This window comes from Poeciliopsis prolifica, unplaced genomic scaffold (genome assembly GCF_027474105.1).
Source record: "Poeciliopsis prolifica strain line A6 unplaced genomic scaffold, Auburn_PproV2 SCAFFOLD038, whole genome shotgun sequence".
In the NCBI taxonomy this organism is placed as follows: Eukaryota; Metazoa; Chordata; class Actinopteri; order Cyprinodontiformes; family Poeciliidae; genus Poeciliopsis; species Poeciliopsis prolifica.
The window spans coordinates 3,556,543-3,577,434 of NW_026562413.1; the positions used below are offsets into that span (position 1 = coordinate 3,556,543).

General features: G+C 38.2%; 2 protein-coding genes across 5 annotated transcripts; both read right to left on the reverse strand.

The window, feature by feature from the left end:
- Positions 1-1,370: 1,370 nt before the first annotated feature.
- On the reverse strand, positions 1,371-11,295 carry LOC129375014 (14-3-3 protein beta/alpha-B-like). Of its 2 annotated transcripts, none has more exons than XM_055053790.1 (6): positions 11,183-11,295; positions 8,787-9,082; positions 7,081-7,204; positions 5,458-5,621; positions 3,832-3,927; positions 1,371-2,723 (listed from the first exon to the last, which is right to left on the reverse strand). In XM_055053790.1, exons 2-6 carry the CDS (start codon positions 9,075-9,077, stop codon positions 2,646-2,648), a joined length of 753 nt encoding a protein of 250 aa, XP_054909765.1. In that variant the 5' UTR covers positions 9,078-9,082; positions 11,183-11,295; the 3' UTR covers positions 1,371-2,645. The 2 variants fall into 2 exon arrangements, with proteins under 2 accessions (XP_054909765.1, XP_054909766.1); XM_055053791.1 differs by lacking the exon at positions 11,183-11,295 and adding an exon at positions 10,775-10,904.
- A 3,587-nt stretch (positions 11,296-14,882) lies between these two features.
- Positions 14,883-19,192, reverse strand: znf706 (zinc finger protein 706). Of its 3 annotated transcripts, XM_055053764.1 has the most exons (4): positions 19,064-19,152; positions 16,847-16,904; positions 16,414-16,549; positions 14,883-15,637 (listed from the first exon to the last, which is right to left on the reverse strand). In XM_055053764.1, the coding sequence occupies exons 3-4, from the start codon at positions 16,546-16,548 to the stop codon at positions 15,542-15,544; spliced, it is 231 nt and encodes a 76-aa protein (XP_054909739.1). In that variant the 5' UTR covers position 16,549; positions 16,847-16,904; positions 19,064-19,152; the 3' UTR covers positions 14,883-15,541. The 3 variants fall into 3 exon arrangements, with proteins under 3 accessions (XP_054909739.1, XP_054909738.1, XP_054909737.1); XM_055053763.1 differs by lacking the exon at positions 16,847-16,904 and having other exon boundaries at positions 19,083-19,192; XM_055053762.1 differs by lacking the exon at positions 16,847-16,904 and having other exon boundaries at positions 19,064-19,167.
- Between the last annotated feature and the right edge of the window lie 1,700 nt (positions 19,193-20,892).

Sequence of the window (20,892 nt, forward strand, 5' to 3'; positions counted from 1 at the left end):
ATACAAATATCAGAGTACCTTGTAAAAGTATTTATTGTCCAAAACTTTATTAATTTTATTCTTTTACAGCAACAACTTTCAGTGAATACACTATGCAGTATTTATTCACTGTATAATAAATACTGTACAGTGTATGGCACCTGTGGTACCATAGATTCCTCCTATGGTATCGTTTTCCTACCACAGGAGGAAAGTGTTCAAAGGGTGAATACTAGTGTGACAAGAATTTGTATTCAGCCTCCTTTGTTTTAATACCCCAAAATAAAATGTCATCAATAATCCCTCAGAAGTCTATAAATAGACACTTAAATTTTAATCTCAAGATGCATGTAATTCTGTGAGAAGCTTTTGGAAAATATTACTGCGCTAATAGCATCACAAAGACCGAAGAATGTAGCAGACAGGTCAAGGATAAAGATGTGGATAAATTTAAAGAAAAATTAGGTCATAAAACAATATTACAGGCTTTGTCATAAAGATTTTTTGTTGTTGTTAAATTTACAGATGGTATTGTGCATCAGAGCTCTTTGAGTTACAATAATTTCAGCAAGCTGGGTTAATTAGTTTGTCTGGTGAGCTCAATTAAAGAAAATCTACTGGAGGAGGATGTTCCACATTATTAAGCAGGCCACAGGTTCCAGGGAGAGAAAGAATCTCTGCTGACGAAAACCATCTGATAGTGTAGTGCCGTATAACAAGGTATGGAAACATTAGATACTTAAAAACTGCAGCGTTATTGTACTGTGAAAAGATTTGTGGCTGATTCAAAACAAAGATGGGTTTGTACAGATAAAGGCATAATGAGCAAGGTTAGACAAATTCATCAGGTGAAGAGAGAAGCTATTTAAATGCCCTTACAAAGCAGCAAACCGTTATTTGATCTGCTGATGCCTCTGGAACCACAACGTATATAATCAATCAGAAAATGATGCTAGATTTTGAGTAATAACATTTGGAGAGAGAGCACAAATCTGCTTATGCAGGCTGTTAAAAGCAAATAAACATTTCTAGACCATATTTGCTATAGAACACGATATACATTTATCCTTAAATATAAAGTCATCAGGTATTTACATAGAATGATTGTCTTTCCTGCAAATGCATGCAGTATTTTCTCCAGTCTTTCGACATCCGCAGCAATAATCACCAGAGGGCAGCATTGTTGGTGAAAACCAACCACCTGTCAAACTGAATCTGCCTTCAGCGTCCTGTTTAAGTTATTCATTGCAGCAGGATTTGTTTCCGTAAAAAGCTTTTTTTTCCCCCCGGTGCTGTTGAGGTAAAGGCAATTTATAAAAGCGGTTATAAATGTAAATGTATCTGGCACAGATGTAAAAAGTTGATTCAATACAGAAAAAGCACCACAAGACTCAGTTTGAATGCTTTAATTCCACTTACATGAAAGCACAAAACCAAATAATCCACTCATTGTGTAACTTGCAAGTTCTGTATCCTGTATCCCACCTTTTCTTTTAAACCAAAATACTGTAATTAGAAGAAACTGGCACTCCTTTGTAACTACGAAATGGCTTTTAATGAAGCTTTCTACAACAATTTCTATGCTCACTTTTTACTCCACATCATGATTTACTCCCATAAAAAAGGTAAATATGTTAAAACACCAGGGTAAAGCTAAATACTAAACCAAAACTGCCAGTTTTGAAACATGCCTAGCCCCCACACCACACTACTGAGAACCACATGCATTCTCCAGGAGTCTAAGGGAATAAAATACAGAAAATTAAAATAGAAAAGAATACCTGAATAGAAAACGAGTAGAAAGCCACATAAAAGCGCATGGCAAAAAGTATCCTGTGCACCGCTGAAGAGTTAAAATATCAAAAGGTTACAGTATTGAGCCATTTTTAATCAAGTCGTTGTTGTCTTAGGCTGTTAACTTTTATGTGGTATGCAAAACTGCAGGAAATCAAAGATTACACATTTCACTGTTGATAAGAGGTTGCTTAACAAATGGACCAAAGTGTAAGTGGTTGTCCAAACAGAAAACACTTCGTGAAACATGTACCATCCATTAACACACTACACAGGACACCAACAGGGCGGGATGGATGCAAGCACTACGGAGACGGAGCTTCACCTGTCATAGTGTACAATCACTGCTTACTGTCAGATGGAACATTTTACAGCGGTTTCAGAGAAAGTTTAGTGGACCAAAGTGTCACAAAGGTTGTTTAGTTCAAGTAAAAACATAGAAATTGTCCAGAGAGACAAATTAGAGGTTGTCATGTTTGTTTTTCTGCAACAGCAGCAGCTTGCTACACTGATAAATGTTACAGATCATTGGGGCAGACCTAGAGGAGGGACCTAAAGTTTACAAAACAAAAATACACAGGTTGACAGAATAATAATAATGTTCAAAAGGAAATCAAGTCTATTCCATTCTTTTCTCTGTGGAGGTGCTCACACAATAACCACACACTCACTCAAGCACGCTCACATGCATACACACACTTCAATGCATCTGCACACACATCCTGTAGTTTTACACACTGTCAGTGGAGTGTAAACATACATCTCTGTGCATGTATGTGCACACACGCGCACACACACAACGAAGCACACAACTTAGGCTGGTGAGAGGTAAAAAATGTGTTGTTTTTTTTTTCTCCCGTTGTCTCTGTAGTTCAGTTCTCAGCTGGCGGCTCTTGCTCAGTCTCCTTTCCTTCCTCCTCTCCCTCTCCCTGCGCGTCCGACATCCACAGCTGCAACGAGGCGCCAGAGGAATGCAGGGTTGAGCACAGTTGATCAAAATCAGCTTTTACAGAGCAAACACATTAATAAACACTACTTTGTCATATTGTGTGACTTTACAACCACAACCTTCGATTTAATTGGGAACAGACTAACACAAAGTAGAACACAATTGCAAAGTTAAGAGCTTGAGATAAGGTTTCAAAAATAAGATGTTACTCTGATATCCCAAAATAAAGAACAAACTGAATCATGAACCAGTAACTTGGACAGGTCAGGTAGAAAGAAGTGGAGAAGTTTAATGGAGTTATAATACAACCTACCAAAACACATGAGCAATGATCAATTCATCATGCAGTATTACTGCTCTCATATAAACAATGGGAAATGCTAACAACCCCAATGATAAGTTTAATATGGAGCTAACCAGACGCAATCATGTAGTTTATCGCTACAATAACTCAATATTCATCTGGTAACTTTAAAAAAAAAAAAAAAGGCAAATTCTCCAATGCTTTGCTGAGAAAGTCCTGGAAAGGACAGCCATTAATCAAGTAAGCAGTTAAGAGGCGTGCAGAATCTCAAGAGGAATTGCAGAAATCAACAACTAATGAAGGAGAATCAGTCAACAGCACATATAAAGCTCAGACCCAAAAAAACACGCAAACTGGCCTGCATGCAAAACATTTGCAGAAAACCTCCACTACACGTCTTCCTGAGCACAGTATCCTTACAGTGAAATATGGTATGGCAGCATCTTGCTGTGGGGATTCTTTTCAGAAGCATATCAGACAATGCGAAAGATGGTTTGAGCTAAATTCAAGGTAATCCAAGTAAGAAAAAATAAAATAAAATAAAATTTTAAAAAAAATTACTAGAACCTAGCACAATAATATAACCAAGCAGAATGATTGAGAGTAAAGCATCATCATTGATGTATAAGAATGGCCCAGTCAAAGTTCTGATCTAATTCCAAATAATCACCTGTTTCCATTTTACAATTATACTCTACATTGTGTTGTTCGACCAAATACAAAATACACAGAAGTTTTAATGTGGCAAATGATCAAAGGGTGTAAATACTTTTACATATAGATCAACATGATGCGAGTCACTCACTGTCAGATTGTCACGGAGCAGCTGCATGATCAAGGTGCTGTCTTTGTAGGAGTCGCTGTTGAGAGTGTCCAGCATGGCTATGGCTTCGTCAAAGGCCTGCAGGAGACAGGAGGGGCATATTCAGTGGCTTAATAGGGAAACTAAATATAGTACAACGTCTCAAATTTTTCCAAGACTGCTCAAACACAAGATTGGTAGTAGTGTGTGAAGTCAACATGCATAAAACAGAAGACAAACTTTTTGAGATTTTAGTTCACCATTCGCTCTTCAGACTTTCACATACAAAGTGAATTCAGTTTGTTGTGATGATAGTTCATGTTTTCTATTCTTGTTTCAGAATATTTTATGATCACTGGTGCTGCCAGAACTACAAAGCTGGAATTACAGAACCTTTATTCACCGTTTCAGGAAAGAACAGCATGTTGTTCATTTCATACTTCCACTTAAATTTACAGTTTTGAGTAAATTTAGTAGGTTGGTTTGTTGCCTGTGGCTTCCACTGGTCATGAAACATGATGCTCAGGTTGGTTTTCGATTCTGCAGTGTCCTAAAATCAGTCACCAAGAGCCACTGTCCTGTGTGTTTTAGACGTGTTTTCTGGTTCAGCACACCTGAACCCAAAGAGTGGGACAATAGGTCCTTTCTGCAGAACTTGATCTCATGTTGAGGAGGTAACCTGGTAATTCTAATCAACCTTGCTGGATTAGGGACACAACCACAACAAGCTCATGAAGCAACGCTGCTCTAAGGGCAAAAAAAAAAGCAGGAATGTTTTCAGTATGTAATCTTTAAATGCATGTTTATCTATTCGTGGATATTCTGTTAATGACTCGACCTAAATGAGCTGGACAAAAATGCAACTTCTGATGAGAAAATTGAAAGGCACATCTATATAAATATAAAAAGCCTTTTTTAAAAGCAGACCAGAGATTCAGACGGGTTTTTTTTTCAATTAAATGTTTTTTTTTCTCCCATAATAACAGAAAATGTTAAAAGTAAATTCTTCACTTTTTCAGATATTAAACCTAATAATGAACTCCCGTTTATTAACTTGTTCAAGTAACTTTAGCAACACATTATTAGTGTCATTTTAAATTGATCACTGAGGATATTATCAGAGCTTGGACTCATGTCAGCAGAGGTTCTCCACAGACAGAACTGTCAGGATGCTTATAAAAACATAACTTGAGTAAGAAACGGCATGAGGTTCAGCATACTCTGGAATAAAAAAATGATTTCATATAAAAATATTGGAATTTTAAACCTTCATTTGTCAATGTTTGAAATTCCAGTTCCAAATTAAACATGGAGACGCGGTGCCATCAAGCTTGGCTTAAAGAACATTATCATGTCTTTCTTATGTTCACTTCCTCTCACTTTAGTAGAAAATGAAGCAAAAGTGCTGTTGTTCCACATCTATGTTTTTCTCCGCAAAATGTAGTTAATCCTTTTTTGTTTGTAATACATTAAAATAGCTGCATGTCCATTGAGTCAACATCTTTCCAAGCAAATGCTTTAAGTGTGAGTCATGTAAGCAGCAGTTCTCAACATTAGCTTTTAAAAACCCACTGGTAAGTTGGTTAAATTAAACTAAAACTGGACTGTGGTTGGAGAGAGGATTGTTACCGATTTGGCCAGTTGGCAGGCCTTATCAGGCGAGTTGACGATCTCGTAGTAGAAAACAGAAAAGTTGAGTGCGAGGCCCAGACGGATAGGATGTGTGGGAGGCATTTCTTTGATGCTGATATCCAATGCCTTCTGGTAGGCCTCTTGTGAGTTGTTGATGATGGCTACGTGAAAGAAGATGATTAATCAAGTGAGAATACACGTGTTCAAAGGAAGTAAAATACATAAAAGGATATTTAAAAGAAAAAGCATGATATTAAATCCAGACAGCTTTCTAAATTCATTGTAAAAGTAGCTTTCTAAAGAAAATCCTCATATCCTTCAAACTGATGTATTTTTTCCCCTGTTATTTGTTTGGACTTAAGCATTTGTGAATACATAGCTGATTTATAAATTCACTATTGTTTTGCTTCATTACCTGCAACTTATTTTAAAACAGAGGTCTTAAACTGTAATCCTTGGGTACTGGAGTCCTGCACCTTTTTTTACAGGTTTCTGATGCTGCACATCTAAATAAAATCAATTAGGTCATCAGCAGAACTTTGTAGAACTTGAATGAAGACTGAGAAAGTAAATTAACTTTTTGATTCATGTATGCTAGACCTGTAGTGTTTCCAAATGTTGCAGATTGGAGTTTGAGACCTCAAAACTATCCAACACATCTTGGACCTTCTTTTATGATAAAAAAAAAAGTACTGGTAAAATTCTGAAATACAAAGCCCCATTTTAATTGATACGTGGCGGAGTTTTCCACCAAACTGCCACTACAGGTTTCCACTGCCAAGTATTGGCTTGGAACGTTGATCTGTCTCCATCAGCACCAAACTGATGCCAGGGGAAAGAACTGGAGGTGAGCTCATGGAAACCAACAGCTAATCAAAATATAAGTGAAAAATGAGTAAGTTAATGACTTTGGGGCCTTTTGTTTCACAAAAATTTATGCGATTTGTGTTTTTCAACTTTGTACCGAAGCTCTCTAGATACCTTTAAAGCTTACTTTAGAAGCCTTGGAACCAGTTAAGAACTGGCTGATAAAAAAAGGCCAGTGTCTCATTAGAAAAAAAAAACAATGATTAAAACATAATAAAGCCAGATTGGAGAAATACAGATCAATGACTGAACAGAGTTTGCACCCAACCAAAAGGGATCGTTTTAGATTTACAGACATAATAATAATCCATTCCTTTCACACTTTATGGGTGATTTTCATACAAGTTGTTTTCTGAAATGAACACAGTTCAAATTGCAATAGGAAATTCGCAATAAATCCTGGCGATTAAAAACAACCAACAGTATGGTGCCGCTCTCTGCAGCAGCCCATCCCTGCACTACAGCTGACAGATGTAGATCAAGGACAAAGAGAATGTCAGTATTCTGCCCACAAACACCTGAAACACACCAAGTCTTCACAATATGGAGGATTTACAGGATCTCTGATCAGAACACATTCATCCCATGAAGCTAACAAATGAGCTACAGATCATCACACAGAAACTGACAGCAAACTTGCCATATTCAAAATAAGTTTCTTCAATGAAAATGAAATATTTACAGTCTAAATCAGTTACAGGTTTTAGCACAAGGATAAATATAAAGCAATGCATGAAGTTGTGTTTTGCTTACTTTCCTTGTCTTCTCCAGTTGCCACCTCAGCCAAGTATCGGTAGTAATCTCCCTTCATCTTCAGGTAGAAGACTTTGCTGTCAGCGGGCGTAGCTTTGGGGATGAGATGTTTGTCGAGTAAATCCTGCAGGGTAAAAGGCAAAACTTTAAATGCAATTGTATAGCAAACCCTGAAAATAAAAACTTTGAAAATATGAATTAAATAAAGCACTTTCACATTTTCACAGCTTCTTAAAAGCAGAGAAGTAATATTAAAAACACACTGACAAAAAGAGCCGTTTGAGTTAAGCCCACTCACACAGGTAGGCACAACTTTCTAGTGAAATAATAATTTTTATAAGATAGAATTTGGAATGAAATTAGTCACATGTTCAGCTCCCCTTGAGACAATGGTTTGTAGAACCACCTTTAGCTGCAAGTCTTTTGGAACATGATACCACCAGCTTTTCAAGTTTAGAGAATAAAAGCCTATTTTTTGCATAGTAGCTTAAGCTCAAACAATCCTTGCCATGTTCAAGTATTCTTACATATCAATCCCATTGTCCTTTACTATCCTGAATGTCCTCACTGTTTTCCATGACCTTTAAGATCTTGGTCACTCAGAACTATATCAGTTGTAGCCATAAAGCTCAGTGACGATCTATCCAAGAGGGCGGTAATATAATTGGAAAGATGAGCTTTATTGCATGACACCAAAAACCTCGCAGTCAAATACAGTTCCTACAAGCAGTCCGTAACGATTACTTTTTCCCCCAGGATTGAATTGTATCAGCTTCATTTAAGCCCCTACAGCCTCGTTATTAACCCTCATCCCTACAGCATGATGCTGCCACCATAGGTGATGATGTGTAGTTAATTTTAATCAAACCCCCTTCTTTCACATGCTTGCTGTGTTCTCTTGTGGTAAACCTCTCTCTTCTTTAAAAGATATTTCATTTATTTAGAGGACTGATAGTAAAAAGAGCTTAAGAATGCAAGTAAAGGTTTTCAGATAAAATGTTAAAAATCAGTCCTTTACCTTTCACTTCAAAAGTATGAAATACTTTGTATTTAAGTATCAAAGGATACAATAATTTGTGGTTATGACTTGACAAAATTTGAAACAAGTTTAACAAGATTTTTACAATGCAATGTAAATGTACACAAAACATCTACATAAAGATATTTGATAAAAACAGAATAAATTTACAGCACAAACCCCATCACAATATCCCTGCCAGTAATAAAAATTAGCTGGTCTTCAAAGACACACTGACCAATGGAGCCTAAAGTATAATCCTGACAGGTTTAGAAGAAAGTATTTAATTTAAAAAGAAACTGTAAAGCCTTGTGAGGCACTTCTTGGGATAAAACATGCTGGACTTCTCTCTTTATTCTAGACTCCTATATCATTATGTTTAAGTACCACATGCAGCCAGTAGATGTCACCACAGTGTCCAATGAAGAGCCCCTTCCTGCTACTGCTCTACATGTTAATTGTTGGCATAGCTCAAAATGATCTGAAAACTGAAAAAAATTGCAGTGCTGAGATAATCCTGGTTGCTTGAAGTCTTTGAAAACCTGATAAGCAACACACCAAGTAATCCCAGCAATCTATTTATCTTCAAATCGCATACAAGTAAATCTCTGAATCGCTAACTTTCCAATAGTTCAATCAGAAACCTGCTTCTGGTTTCTTTCCACCACCCTCTTTAATCTTCTCTTACCAAAACTTCCTTGCAGATGTCATTCAGTTCCTTCTCAATTTTCTCCCTGTACTCCTTTGCCAGTGCAGTCTTGGTGCTGTCTGACTTCTGCTCCATGCTGGAGACCACCCTCCATGAGGACCTCCTGGCTCCCACCACGTTCTTGTAGGCCACCGAGAGCAGGTTGCGCTCCTCGTTGTTGAGCTCCGAGCCCTCCTCAGTGACAGCCTTCATGGCTGCGGCCATGTCGTCGTAGCGCTCGGCCTGCTCGGCCAGTTTGGCCTTCTGTACCTGCTCTCCCTTGTCTGCCATGGCTTCTGTGCAGCGCGACGAAGGTAGGACAGAGAAGAGGAAGTTGGGGTCAAACAGGAACAAGAGGTGAGGGCTGGATTTGATGCATGAACTAACTTTTACATTTAACTACAATAACGTAAACAAATTTTCTTTGCGAAACAAATTATTCATTACCAAAATCTGTCACATGATGCACAGCAGCTAAATGCACTGGGAGACAGTGAAGGATATTTCTATTCCGTTCTTAAATTAGTTGATATTGGCTCCAAACCCTTCAATGTTTCACTCTGTGAGTAAAACTGCTTCTTAGTTCATTCTTGTTATTATTCACACTGAATCACATGCTTTATCTTCTCACAGATTGATTTACACGAGGATGCAGAGATGCAATAAGCCGTTTAAAATAGGAAAGTGCATTTCTTTATTAAAATAGAGGTAAATTCTGGCTGCTGCTGGTCAATTTTCAGCATCAACCACACAGTTTTTGTCACATTATACTTCAATTTCTGAGCATAGAAAAATGAAACTTTCCAAAGGACATCAATTTGTACATACACACTTTCCCTTAGCTTTTAGCCTCTGTCCAAATATATTGGATTTGCAGATGTTGGCATCTCCAAATATTTAGTAGCCTTCTTTTAGCCAGCTGATTTGCAGTGCTCAGCAACCAGCAGGGCAGAGGCAATGCTTCTTTACTCTATGCACCATATTGCCACAGAATACCCTGATCATTCAAGTGTTTACTTTGGCATCTCAGTACACAAACTTTCAACTGCAGGAGTGACGTGACGGAAAATCTTAGCGGTTACCATCTAAAAAAGCATGCCTAAAGCCTGCAAACCACCAACACACGCAGACTGCTGTTTCAAGGTCAGTAATGCTCACCAAGCTACTCGGCAATATAAGAATAATAACTGCTTTCCTCTTGAATCAAGAAAACCTTGTTTTTACAGACACAACAAATATAAATACCTATATTTGTTGGTTTTTCTCTTAGATCAAAGGGTTTTTTTGTACAAAGTTAGTAAAAGCTTTGAAAAAAGATTTGTTTCTGTCTGATCAGTTATTACAGATAACCAACATGGCAGAGAGAAAACTTTCGTCTGAATGCATTATGAAAGTAGCCGGCATACTATACCAGTGTCATTTTAGCCATCCAATATGTGACCAATCGACTTCTTTAGCAAAGTCAGTATGAAAAGCATACAGTCCACTATAGAGGTTAAACAATGCAATACAAGAATGGAGTGTATGAGTCTCTATAGGGGCTTAGCTGGAAGACAAAATATTAAATCCAACACTGGACAAGAATAACAAATGCAGTAAGCCAAACGCCATGCAAGTCCTTCTGCCCTGGCAACATGGTAACTAATGTGGATGACCAGGATGTTTCTTTCAATAAATTTCAGATTCCTTGTGTTATATAAGAGGCTACAAAGCTATGAGTCATCCCAGCTTCATAAAAAGATTAAATCAAACGACCATTAAACGTGAAGAATTCCCAGCACACACCTGCGCCCTTTCTGAAGAATGTCGCCCACCCAATTTTACCTCACACACACACACACACACACTGAGGTCGAACCATGTCCGACAAAGATTAGTGATGCCTTTCATAAATATGTTCAGTGCGTAACGATGCTTCGCGTAGAGAAAATAGGAATAATGTCACTGAACGCGTTTAACGGGGAGATGTTTAAAGGAGCCTAGCTTACTTCAGTTCACAGTGAACGCCCTTTTTCGCCTTCCGGAAAACAACGGAGCTGCTGGCTTTGCTCCTATTAACCGTCCGGTTTCAAGTCGCTTCATTCACAAATGCGTATTCGACACACCCACAAGCTACCCTCTTAAAAAAAAAGGGAGAGAGCGAGAGAGAGAGGCGAATACAAGAATGGACACGTTAACGAGCAGCAGATTGGCGCTGCTCATTCAGCAGACGCCGAACAAACAATGACTGGGCAGCGGAGCATCAATGACTTCCACCTACACCCCAGACAAAAAAAAAAAAAAAACGGCGACCAACGTGGAGCCCACAGCGACTTCATGACGTGCGGAGGGAATTCAACGAAGTCTTGGGAAACGCACATCAGCAGTAAAAAACGAACATTAGATGGAGGACTGACCTGTGGATGTCTTTAAACGGTGTCGCTCCTGATGCCACGGCCGCACAGCTGATGTTCTCTCCCGCTCATCCACGGGGTTTCCCTCCAATCAAACGCACAGCAGCAGGGTCTCACCGGGACGGATGACGTCAGGCCCATGTTGCTAGGTAACCAAATTTACAGGCAATTTTTTTTTTACCGCCTTTTGACCAATCGGAAATCTTTTTAGCTGAACTTCCTCTTTTTTTTTGTCTAAATAAAAAATATATATTGAAGGGAGATATTACACGCCCAAGTCTTTACAATATATTTCTAAGTAATAAATATTTAACAAAAATTTCTTATTCTCCTTTCAGTCTTTGTTAGCAAATAATGCCTGGGTTTTTTTCTTTCTCATTCACAGCAATGAAAAAACTGTTTACGTGGATATAAAGACGTAAATGGAGGAAAGAGACTTTGTGACAGAACCTTACTATGAATAATAATAAATAAAAACGGAATATAACTTAGAAAATGTTTTAGTTTAAACAATAATAACAGTAGCCTATAGAAAATGTAAAAAGTATGATTGTGATACTTGATATCATAATAATGTCATATTCTGAGCGTAAATGTAAAAGGGCCTAAGTCAGAATAAATTAAATTCTGACTAATTCTGACTAATTTGTCTGACTAATGAAAGATTTAGATACATTTAAAGCAAAGACATAGAACATAGGACAAACACTCCAGATAATGTTAAATGTTTTATAATATTTAAAAAATGTGCTATTTGTAAAAACTGAAGGCATCCAGAAAAGTATCGTGTTGGCCTGATCTACCTACTATTACTCAGACAGACTATCTTTATTCAAAAGCTGCTTGGAAGAAGCAGTGTTGATGTAGGACTGACCTGTGACAAAATCTAAGAAACAAAATGTAACCTAAATACTTTTTGCCCTCCCTACACACAGAATGGCAAGGAGAACTATTTCCCCTAGGACATACCTCTTTGTTTTCTTTATTTGTGCTTAATGGTTCTCAATATCCTAAAAATGGTTTTCTGACACTTTCCAGACTGGTTTCTTTCATGTTCTCAAATTTCTACCAAATAGAGAAATTAGGGAAATCAGGAAAGGGTAAAAGAGCTCTCTTTTTGATATCTTTTACCCTACTTCTTGTTGTCAGACAAGTTCATTGAGTGGTTTCTTGATTCTTTGTAAAAGCTTAAATTCAACCCCATGGCTACTAAAACTAAACTGTAAAATATCTGAGTTAATAACAGTCAACCTCTAACTGTTGACACAACACTTGTGAAGTGGGTCAAAAAAGAAAAGAAAAAAAAAACTAAAATTCAGAAAAAGGTACAAGACAGAAAATGCATAGAAAAAAAAGCTCTATTTGAAAGGAAAATAATGTTTCTCTATGTTCTGCTACACAATCAAACTTCTACATTCCATTTTAGGGCTTAGAAAATCAAATTCTATTGCATAGTATGTGTAAGAATGGTTTTCCCCTTTTAGCCCTATGGGAATCTATTGTTCCCTGACAGTCATGCCTGGGTTTTGAGGGGAACATAGGGCGTAATCATAGACACAGATCCTCTCTGTCAGAGTAGTAAAATAGTGAGGAAGTCTCAGAGTCATCAGCTGGGCCCCTGACTGGGTCAATGACTGATCCAACCTCAAGAAGTGAGACTCAACAGCGCAATAGTGATTTGTACTTTGGTTTTCCGAAGGGCGTGTCCTGGATTTTGAGGTTTGCTGAGGCAGGCAAGAAGTAGCTGGAAAATGACTAATGCTCCTCTGACATTGAAACAAGGTCATTCAAAAACAACACACAGAGGAATAATGTTGCCAATATGGAGCAGAATGTCTCCACAGATTGAGTTGCTTTTCTCAAAAATGAAGAGCACTAGCAGATTTTTGGTTTCATTACGACCACAGCTCAGACAAGGATCGCTGGCTGAAAATAGGTGCCCTATAGCCAAGGGAGAATTGTTTCACCTAATTATGCCAGCTATTTTAATATTTTTATCCACATTGCCCTCCCTCCAAACCCCCTGACTCCATCCTGCTTGAACACAAATTACCCTCAGGCCTTTTTTCTCCACGTTTGTGTGAATGACCAGGTGTGGCATTCTTTCATTCACGAGTTTATAGACAGGAAGGAAGGAAGTGGATTATGCTTGAAACAATGCAGGCAGTGATTCACAGAGTCGAGTCACTCAAACATTTAAAGCCACAGGCAGCGTAGCTTTCACCCTGTTTATTTGTTTCTTATACTGAGTCATCAGAAGGAAGGAGTTTTGAAGCCAAATAATTATGTACAATCTCTTGAAACGATGTCTTCACCTTGATCCCATTCACATTTTATGACTTCAGTGTTAAAATAAAAAAAAAATTTCACAAAAGTAATCTGATAAGTTTACGTATTTGTTTTACGTATTTAACAGATTGCAGAACCACATTTTGGTGCAATATCAGCTAACAACTTTGCACAAAGAAACTGACTTTTTTTACTCGGCTCTAATGTTCAAAGTAAGTGAAGATTTGAGATGATCAATCTTCAAGTCTTGCTACCTATTCTCAATTGGATTTATGTCTGGACTTTGACTGGGCCATTCTAAGATAGAAGTCATTTCACCAAAATCATTTAATTGTGTCTATGGCTGCATGTTTGAGTTTTTTTTTTTTTTTTGTCCTGGTTAAAGGTGAACCTCCACCACAATATCAAATTTGTTGCGGATTCTAACATACTTATGTTGAAGTTTGCCTTGCTCTACCTTCCCATCATCTCTGATCACATGATGAAAATACCATGTTTCACTGTCTCAGAGGGATTTGAAAACAGTTCAAAAAGTTGAATTTTGTTTACATGTGGGTAGAGAACTAGAAAACTGGCAAAAACCAGTTGTTGGCAGCAGCCTGTAAAAAGCTCTGGCAGAGTGGAGCTTTTCTGAACAGATCGTTTATGCTGCAGGTCGTGCCAGTGATTCCAGGCTCTCCTGGTCTGCAGCTGTGGCCTCAGCATGTTATTATAATTAAAGACGAGGAGAAATACACATCTTATACCAATCACCTTCTACTGCTACTGTTCCCTCATCCACTACATTTTTTTCTCCACAACCACGTCTCAAATGTCTGCTGTGCCCCCTACATTAGCCTGTTTAACAGATTACATTTCACCCCATTATAGTCAATTATTGTCCAATGTCAAGAGTTTAATGTTTTGAGACAATATTTAAACCTTTTATTAGCTGGCCTGATTAATTTGGTGTCACATTGAGAGGCGATAGAAAACCTAACATATTCATTTGAAAATGTCAGCCTATTAGAGAAACTTCATTGTGGCAACCTTTTGCATTTTTCTCCGTCGGTCAAGATCATGAATGCAGTGCTGGTCACTCTTCCCTGATGAATCTAATAATTAACAAACAAGGACAAAGATGGAAAGCCGTTTCAAACCCAACGTCTTCTTGCTGCCAACTGAATCAATGACTCAAGATAGAAGCTTGATGGATGCAAAAAGTGTTTGCTAAGGGTGATTCAGGCAATAGTTAAGGCAGAATAAGTATGCATTTCCATATTATTTTTCCTTGTGTTGATTGGAGAAACACCCACATTAATGAGCACTGTATAAATAAATCATTAACATGCAATTAATAAGTTCTGCCAGCGATGAACAAATGCAACCATTTGGCCAGATCTGTAAAAAAAAAGAAAAAGAAGCAAACAGCAGATATATAACAAAGTGAGTTTTAATAAAATGGTATGATACATTATTGGAGCATACATTCATTTTACAGGCACATTAATCTTGCCGGCAGTCTCCAATATAATTTCACTTCCTAACAATCTGTGTAGCAGCTTGGGCAGCTGGCCAAGTTTCACATTTTACAACCAAACATGAAATTCTGATTAGCTGAATGAAAGATTGCAGTACAGCAGGGCACACAGAGCTGTTGGAGGAATTACAGTGTGCAGGCCTCCGTTTGAGTAAAACACTCCCAAGTACAATTAAAATAAACTAGGTCACTTTTGACAGCAGCAAAGACAAACATCTGAATTTTCCACCCGAGCCAAATCCATTTTGCTTTGTTAGGACAGTCACTTTATCTCATCTGGGATGCAACGGGCAACAATTTATTGATCCTTAAAAGAGATACACGTACAAAACACGAAAGGCAGTGAGTCTGGGCTCATTGATCGTACACGTCTGCGTCGGCCCTGAAGTCAAAACCACGGTTGGATTGAGTCGTGCGTGTATTTAAACACAAGCTACACACAGGTAGCAGTAGACTGCATGAGGCTTTCATGTTGGGTACATTAAATCATTCTTTGCTGTCATGTTCAGAGCCTGATCAGCGCCTTCATCTTCAGTGTGGTTCATCCAAGTCGTTTACGCTTCCACGCCCTCCAACTCTGGGGGCAGAGGGGATTTGGGGTGCTTGCTCTCGAAGTGCTGCTTGAAGGTTTTTGGGTCGGGCATCTGGGACTGTGGGAAGACGATCAAAAATTAAGCTCATATTACGGAAAAGTTGGTTACAGCAGGTAAAAACTACATATTTTAGGTACTTTTTTTGCATACAAGACCATTAATGGTCTTAGTACAACTGATGTATTAGGACTCTCAGGTATTCTGGGAAGGATCTTCAGTTAAGATCTAAAGCGAGAGCTAAAATTGATGCTTTGTTTTGTTTTGGAACGAACAGTCCTTCTAAAGATTTAAGGGCAGCTTAGAGTGTTGATGTTCCTAAAACAAACTCACATCTTGGTCAATGTGTTTCACAAGCTATAAAGTCACCAGTAACAAGTGCAACATAAAGAAAGTTATAACATAAATCATCCAATTAGGAAAATTAGCATAATAAGAGCTAAAATATTCTGCTGAACTGAGACAGAAGACCTGACAATAGAGACAGTAATCAAACGATCAGCAGTCAGTTCAGCTCTAACATTCAACACATAGACAGGCTGTTCCACCACTAAGAACAGTCCGTCATCTCCACTTTACAGCTGTAACCTGGGAGTGGCTAACGGCAACTGATTTGTGGACCTTGAAGATCTGAAAAGAGACTAAGGGTTCAAAAGTCCAGATAAATACGGTGGCGTCATACCATTAGGACTCGAACTGGACCCTCCATGAACAAGAAGACAGTTCAGAAAGTATGTGTACAGGTAACTTTGCTTTACCCCTGTCTGAATTAAATGTAGCCTATGAATATAATTTGCTTGACTGATTGACATAATCCCCTCTGGTGCCAGACATACCTTGCAAACACTGCAAGTGAACACTAGCGCTGCCTTGGCTGCCGTCTTCTGATCGTGACCCTTGGACTTTTTCATTTCTGCCTGCTTCTTGGCATTTTTCTGCTGCGATTGAATTTTCTGGTGCCCGCGTGCCATGCTAGGGAAAACACAGAGGAAGGAGGAAGAAACGGCTCAAATAAGGGTGGAAAAATCATAAAGAACCAAAAAACCTGTGCGCAGAGTCAAAGCGGGAAGAGCTGAGCGACTGAGTAAACATTAGCATGATCCTAATACAGGGCGATCGGTGTACGCTAACAGGCTGGTTTCTGTAACAAATCTGAAAAGTAAAACGTGCTAACACCTCTTTTTTTTCTCATTCATGGTTCTGTTAAAACTGTATGTTTTGATGTTGCAGCTGCACAGTGTTGAACAGTTACAAAAACAAAAGATTGACCTTATCACGGTACATCTTGTTTTGGCTTCTGCGCCGCCTGGAAACCACGGCGGTGAACCTGCACCCATGTCGAGCAAATATAAATACTACTTCACCTTGACAAGATGTTTTTTTTATTTTAAACTATAAACAGTTGTTTTAAATTGCACAAATAGAAGGAACATGTTTGTCTGGTTGAACATTTATAAACCACTGAATTTTGTGAATAGGTGATATAAGAAGAACAGGTTCTGGCTTGTCCTGTGAGACATTACTTTGCAGGAATGCTCAGTGAAATCAGATAAGCCAGTTATTCCCATCCGACTTGCTCACAGAGGAGGTAAGCCTGTTAGTTTCTCCCTTGATAACCGCTCTCGGAGTTTTAGGATGTTGGTCTGAAAAAAAAAAAAAAAAAGAAGAAAAAAAGAACCAAACTGCAGAGGGAGGTGGACCGTATCAGCTTACATTTACTTAGGCTTTAGGATTTGAGGACCATCATCAAAGAAAATGGATTATTTCCTTGAAAAGCCACATTACTTTGCTACGATTCCTTCAGTTTCATTATTCTCTCACCGCTTAATATTTCTGCAAATGTCCTAAACTGCTCTGGTAATATTTTAATCTTCATAGACTTTACTAATTTCCTGTCCAGTCCTTGAACCGAACCATAGCAGCACATTATCCAGTGCGTGCTAAATAAATGAAATAAAATAGGACAAGTTATCCCTTTGTGTTTTGGAGCCATTTTTAGTAAGAAGGACTGCACAGTGTGGAAGTTGGTAGCACTGTTGCCTTGCAGCAAGAAGGTCCTGGGTTCAAATCCCACCCTGGCTCCTTGGAGTTTTAATGTTCTCCCTGGGTACTCCAGCTTCCTCTCACAGTCTAAAAATATGCACATTAAGTTAATTGGTCCTTTTAATTGCCTTTAAAAGAACTGGTTTATTTTTAAAAAATTACAATAAAGCTTACAATTTTTGAAAACCCAAAATGTAGCTTCTCAGAAAATTTATGTATGTACATGTACTGCTCGTGTATTCACGCTGGACATCAAGCAAACTGAATTATATGCCTGCTGCTTCTGCATCGTGCTTTTGCAAAGTTTTTCCGTTGTATAAACTTTCCATTAAAATACCTGAATACTCTGAGCCCGTCTCTTCTGCAAGAATCTCGTCGCTCTGCTGATGGGAGCAGTCAATGTCAGTTTTACGCAAGAGTGTGTAGCCTTAACATGACATTTCTACACTCAAAATCCCTTTTTGTCATCCAGACATCCATTGTTCATACTGTTTATATTGTTCACAACTTGCTCACTATCATTAAGGTGCCCTCTCCAGCAGTCGTCAGAGGCGGGGCACACACTTGAGAGGTTGCTTGACAGGCCAAGCAAAACAACAGTAGTACCAACCCTGCAGGTCTTATGTAATATGACACCCATCTGATTTCCACTGAACTGTTTACTTTTCTTTAAATAAAAGAAACACTTAAAATACAAAATTATGTGTGTGATGAATCTAAATGATAAGGTAAGGACTAAGGTAAACTTAGTCCAGAAACTAAATTTCACTAGTTTCTGGACTCTAAAATTACTTTATAGTTTTTCAATTCCATTCTAATTTCCTGATATGTACAAGAAAAAAAACACGCATCCTGCATTCATAACCCTCTTTTGAGTCATGCATTATGCAGACTGGAAATCCTTTAAAAACACGGGGACTTCTGCAGGTTTAGTCAGCATGAACATAGATTACCCAGTCTGCTTCATAACTTCTATTATTAGCCTTCTTGGCTGACTTAAGACCTTGTACAAAACCAAAGTTACATAGTTTGACTTTCTGTTGCTTATTTAATCAAGTACTGCAAGTACTTCCTCGGTCATAACGGGGTGGTTTCGGGTGTCTTATATTTCCAGGAGTTAACTATTTAGCATTCAGATGGGGACTTAGCAAGCACTAGCTAACTAATAGTCGTGTTTATTCATAAGCAGGCAACAACACGTTTCCAGCAACAACGCATTTAGCTTCTGAGAGCTGTTGTGGACCTAAAATACCTCGAAGTTAACGCCTTTTATATTTGTGTCGGTGTTAAACCGAGCTGTTAGCAGTGTCAGTTATTAGCTTCATGTGTGAAAACCTGGTTAACCACATGGAGATTTGACAGGACTCAAACCTGCCGTTAGCCATTAGCACGATCATCCTAGCACTAAAAGCCGTGATTATTTATAAAGAAAAAACACCTTACCTCACAAATATAGACGTACCTGTCGTTTGTAACTCAGAAATGTGACAGCTGCTGATTTCCCAGAGGCAAGAAGTAAACGTCAGTGCTGCGTTTAAAGACTCTCGCAAGACTCAGGAATGTCGACATTCACTCGTTCTACAACTTGTGATCTCACGAGAGAAATAAGAATAAAAAAGATTTCATAGAAGCTTATTTTCTCTCAAAATGATAAAATCGTCAAAACTATTCTCAGTAAAGCATCTCATGAATGTGATTCATAACAGAGATTCGATAATGTTGTTCTTCCTATGTTTTAAAGAGACAGTGAAAGCAGCGGAAAGTCCTCCGATGGAAATCGCCTTCCTGGGAACAGTTACATCGGTGAGGCAATGCTGCCTCCTAGTGGTAGAGTTTGGTTGTTTATACTAGATTCTGTACAAGAGTACCTTCATATTATAATAGCTATATTTCCATTTTTTCTGTCCTTCTGTTTCTTTTGTTTTGTCATTTTTTCCCCTCTTGAATGTGTAGCGATTCCTTCCGAACTATTTTTTCAACAGTGTTTGCTGGAGTATAAATAAATTAACAAATACATTTATAAATAAGACTTAATTAAAAACTTAAAAATCAACATCTTTTTTGCCAGCGGAGTACAACAAATATTCCAATATATTCCTATCATATTACTTTTTCTGATAAAGAAACTAATATGTAGTTAAATATTCTTATTTTATAAAAAAAATCTCACATTATAAACATCTATAATTTGTCTTTCACGGATATTTTCTAAACTCTAGAAATGATCAAAAATAGTGCTTCTATTTTAAGCATCACACACTATTTGTTTCTTTATTGGGGTAATTTATCAGTCAGAGCTCCACAGTCTTCTGTTTTTTTGGTGCTTTATAAAAATATTAATACCGGGAGAACTTGGAAGAAAAATGTTTGGATTCTACTGGCTTAGATCAAAGCGTTCTCTTCCATTAGATTGGCCTAGTCAAAGTCCGGACTTGATTTCAATTTAGGATGCTTTGCAGCCAGTCTGAGAGAGTGGGGGATATTTCGCAAAGAAGAATCAGGCACTATACGTAGCTGGTGGAGGTATACCCCTCAAAAATACTTGCAGTTCAAATTGCAGCGATGTATGGTTCTACAAAGATTGACTCAGGTGAGCTGAATAAAATAGCAACATTACAGTATCAATGTTTTTATGTGCTACAAACCTTTGAATGTCTGAATGTCTTGAATGAGACTGAAACATCTGAGCTTCCCGGGAACAACATTAGAGGGCAGCAGCGCCGGTCGACTACTGGCACAGCAAGTTGAAACTGACACTGATGGACCCCTAATATTGGAAAACCTCAATAACAAAACAGTCTTGTTCCAGGTAGGACTGGTAACCTTTGTTTTGAATGGCAGCAGCACAAACTGGACATAATGCAGCTCAGAGGACTACATTAGATTTTTATCTCATCCATCTGTGTGACTGTGGTTTTGGCCTGTGAGTGGGAACAGTGGAGCTCTTCATCATCTCTGCATTTGACTAAATTCAGCTAATATGTAAATAAAGCCCAGCTCCAGTTGTCACACGGGTCGGACAGAAGCAACCTGTCTGGATAAACATCAGAAATACTCTCTCAGGATATATTCGTATGATTTTTTTTTATTTATCTGAGGCCAATTACATGGAGCTTCCTGACAGATAGGTGTCAAGACTTCCTTACAGGAGAAATCTTATCATTGTGAGAAAACTCCCTCACCTGGCTCCTTGTTCTCCCCTCTCCCCCTCCACCTTTCTGCTTTTTCTCTCCTTTTGTCAACGTGGGGGCAAATATCTCTCAGGAGAGAAG

Excerpts from the sequence above, each read along its gene's own strand:
- znf706 (XM_055053763.1), bottom strand. The coding sequence starts at position 16,548 with ATGGCACGCGGGCACCAGAAAATTCAATCGCAGCAGAAAAATGCCAAG. Across the intron at positions 15,638-16,413 it reads TCACTTGCAGTGTTTGCAAG|TCCCAGATGCCCGACCCAAA; the intron begins GTATGTCTGGCA and ends GTCTTCCCACAG.
- LOC129375014 (XM_055053790.1), bottom strand. The coding sequence starts at position 9,077 with ATGGCAGACAAGGGAGAGCAGGTACAGAAGGCCAAACTGGCCGAGCAG. Across the intron at positions 7,205-8,786 it reads ACATCTGCAAGGAAGTTTTG|GATTTACTCGACAAACATCT; the intron begins GTAAGAGAAGAT and ends TTTACCCTGCAG. Across the intron at positions 5,622-7,080 it reads AACTGGAGAAGACAAGGAAA|CCATCATCAACAACTCACAA; the intron begins GTAAGCAAAACA and ends TCTTTCACGTAG.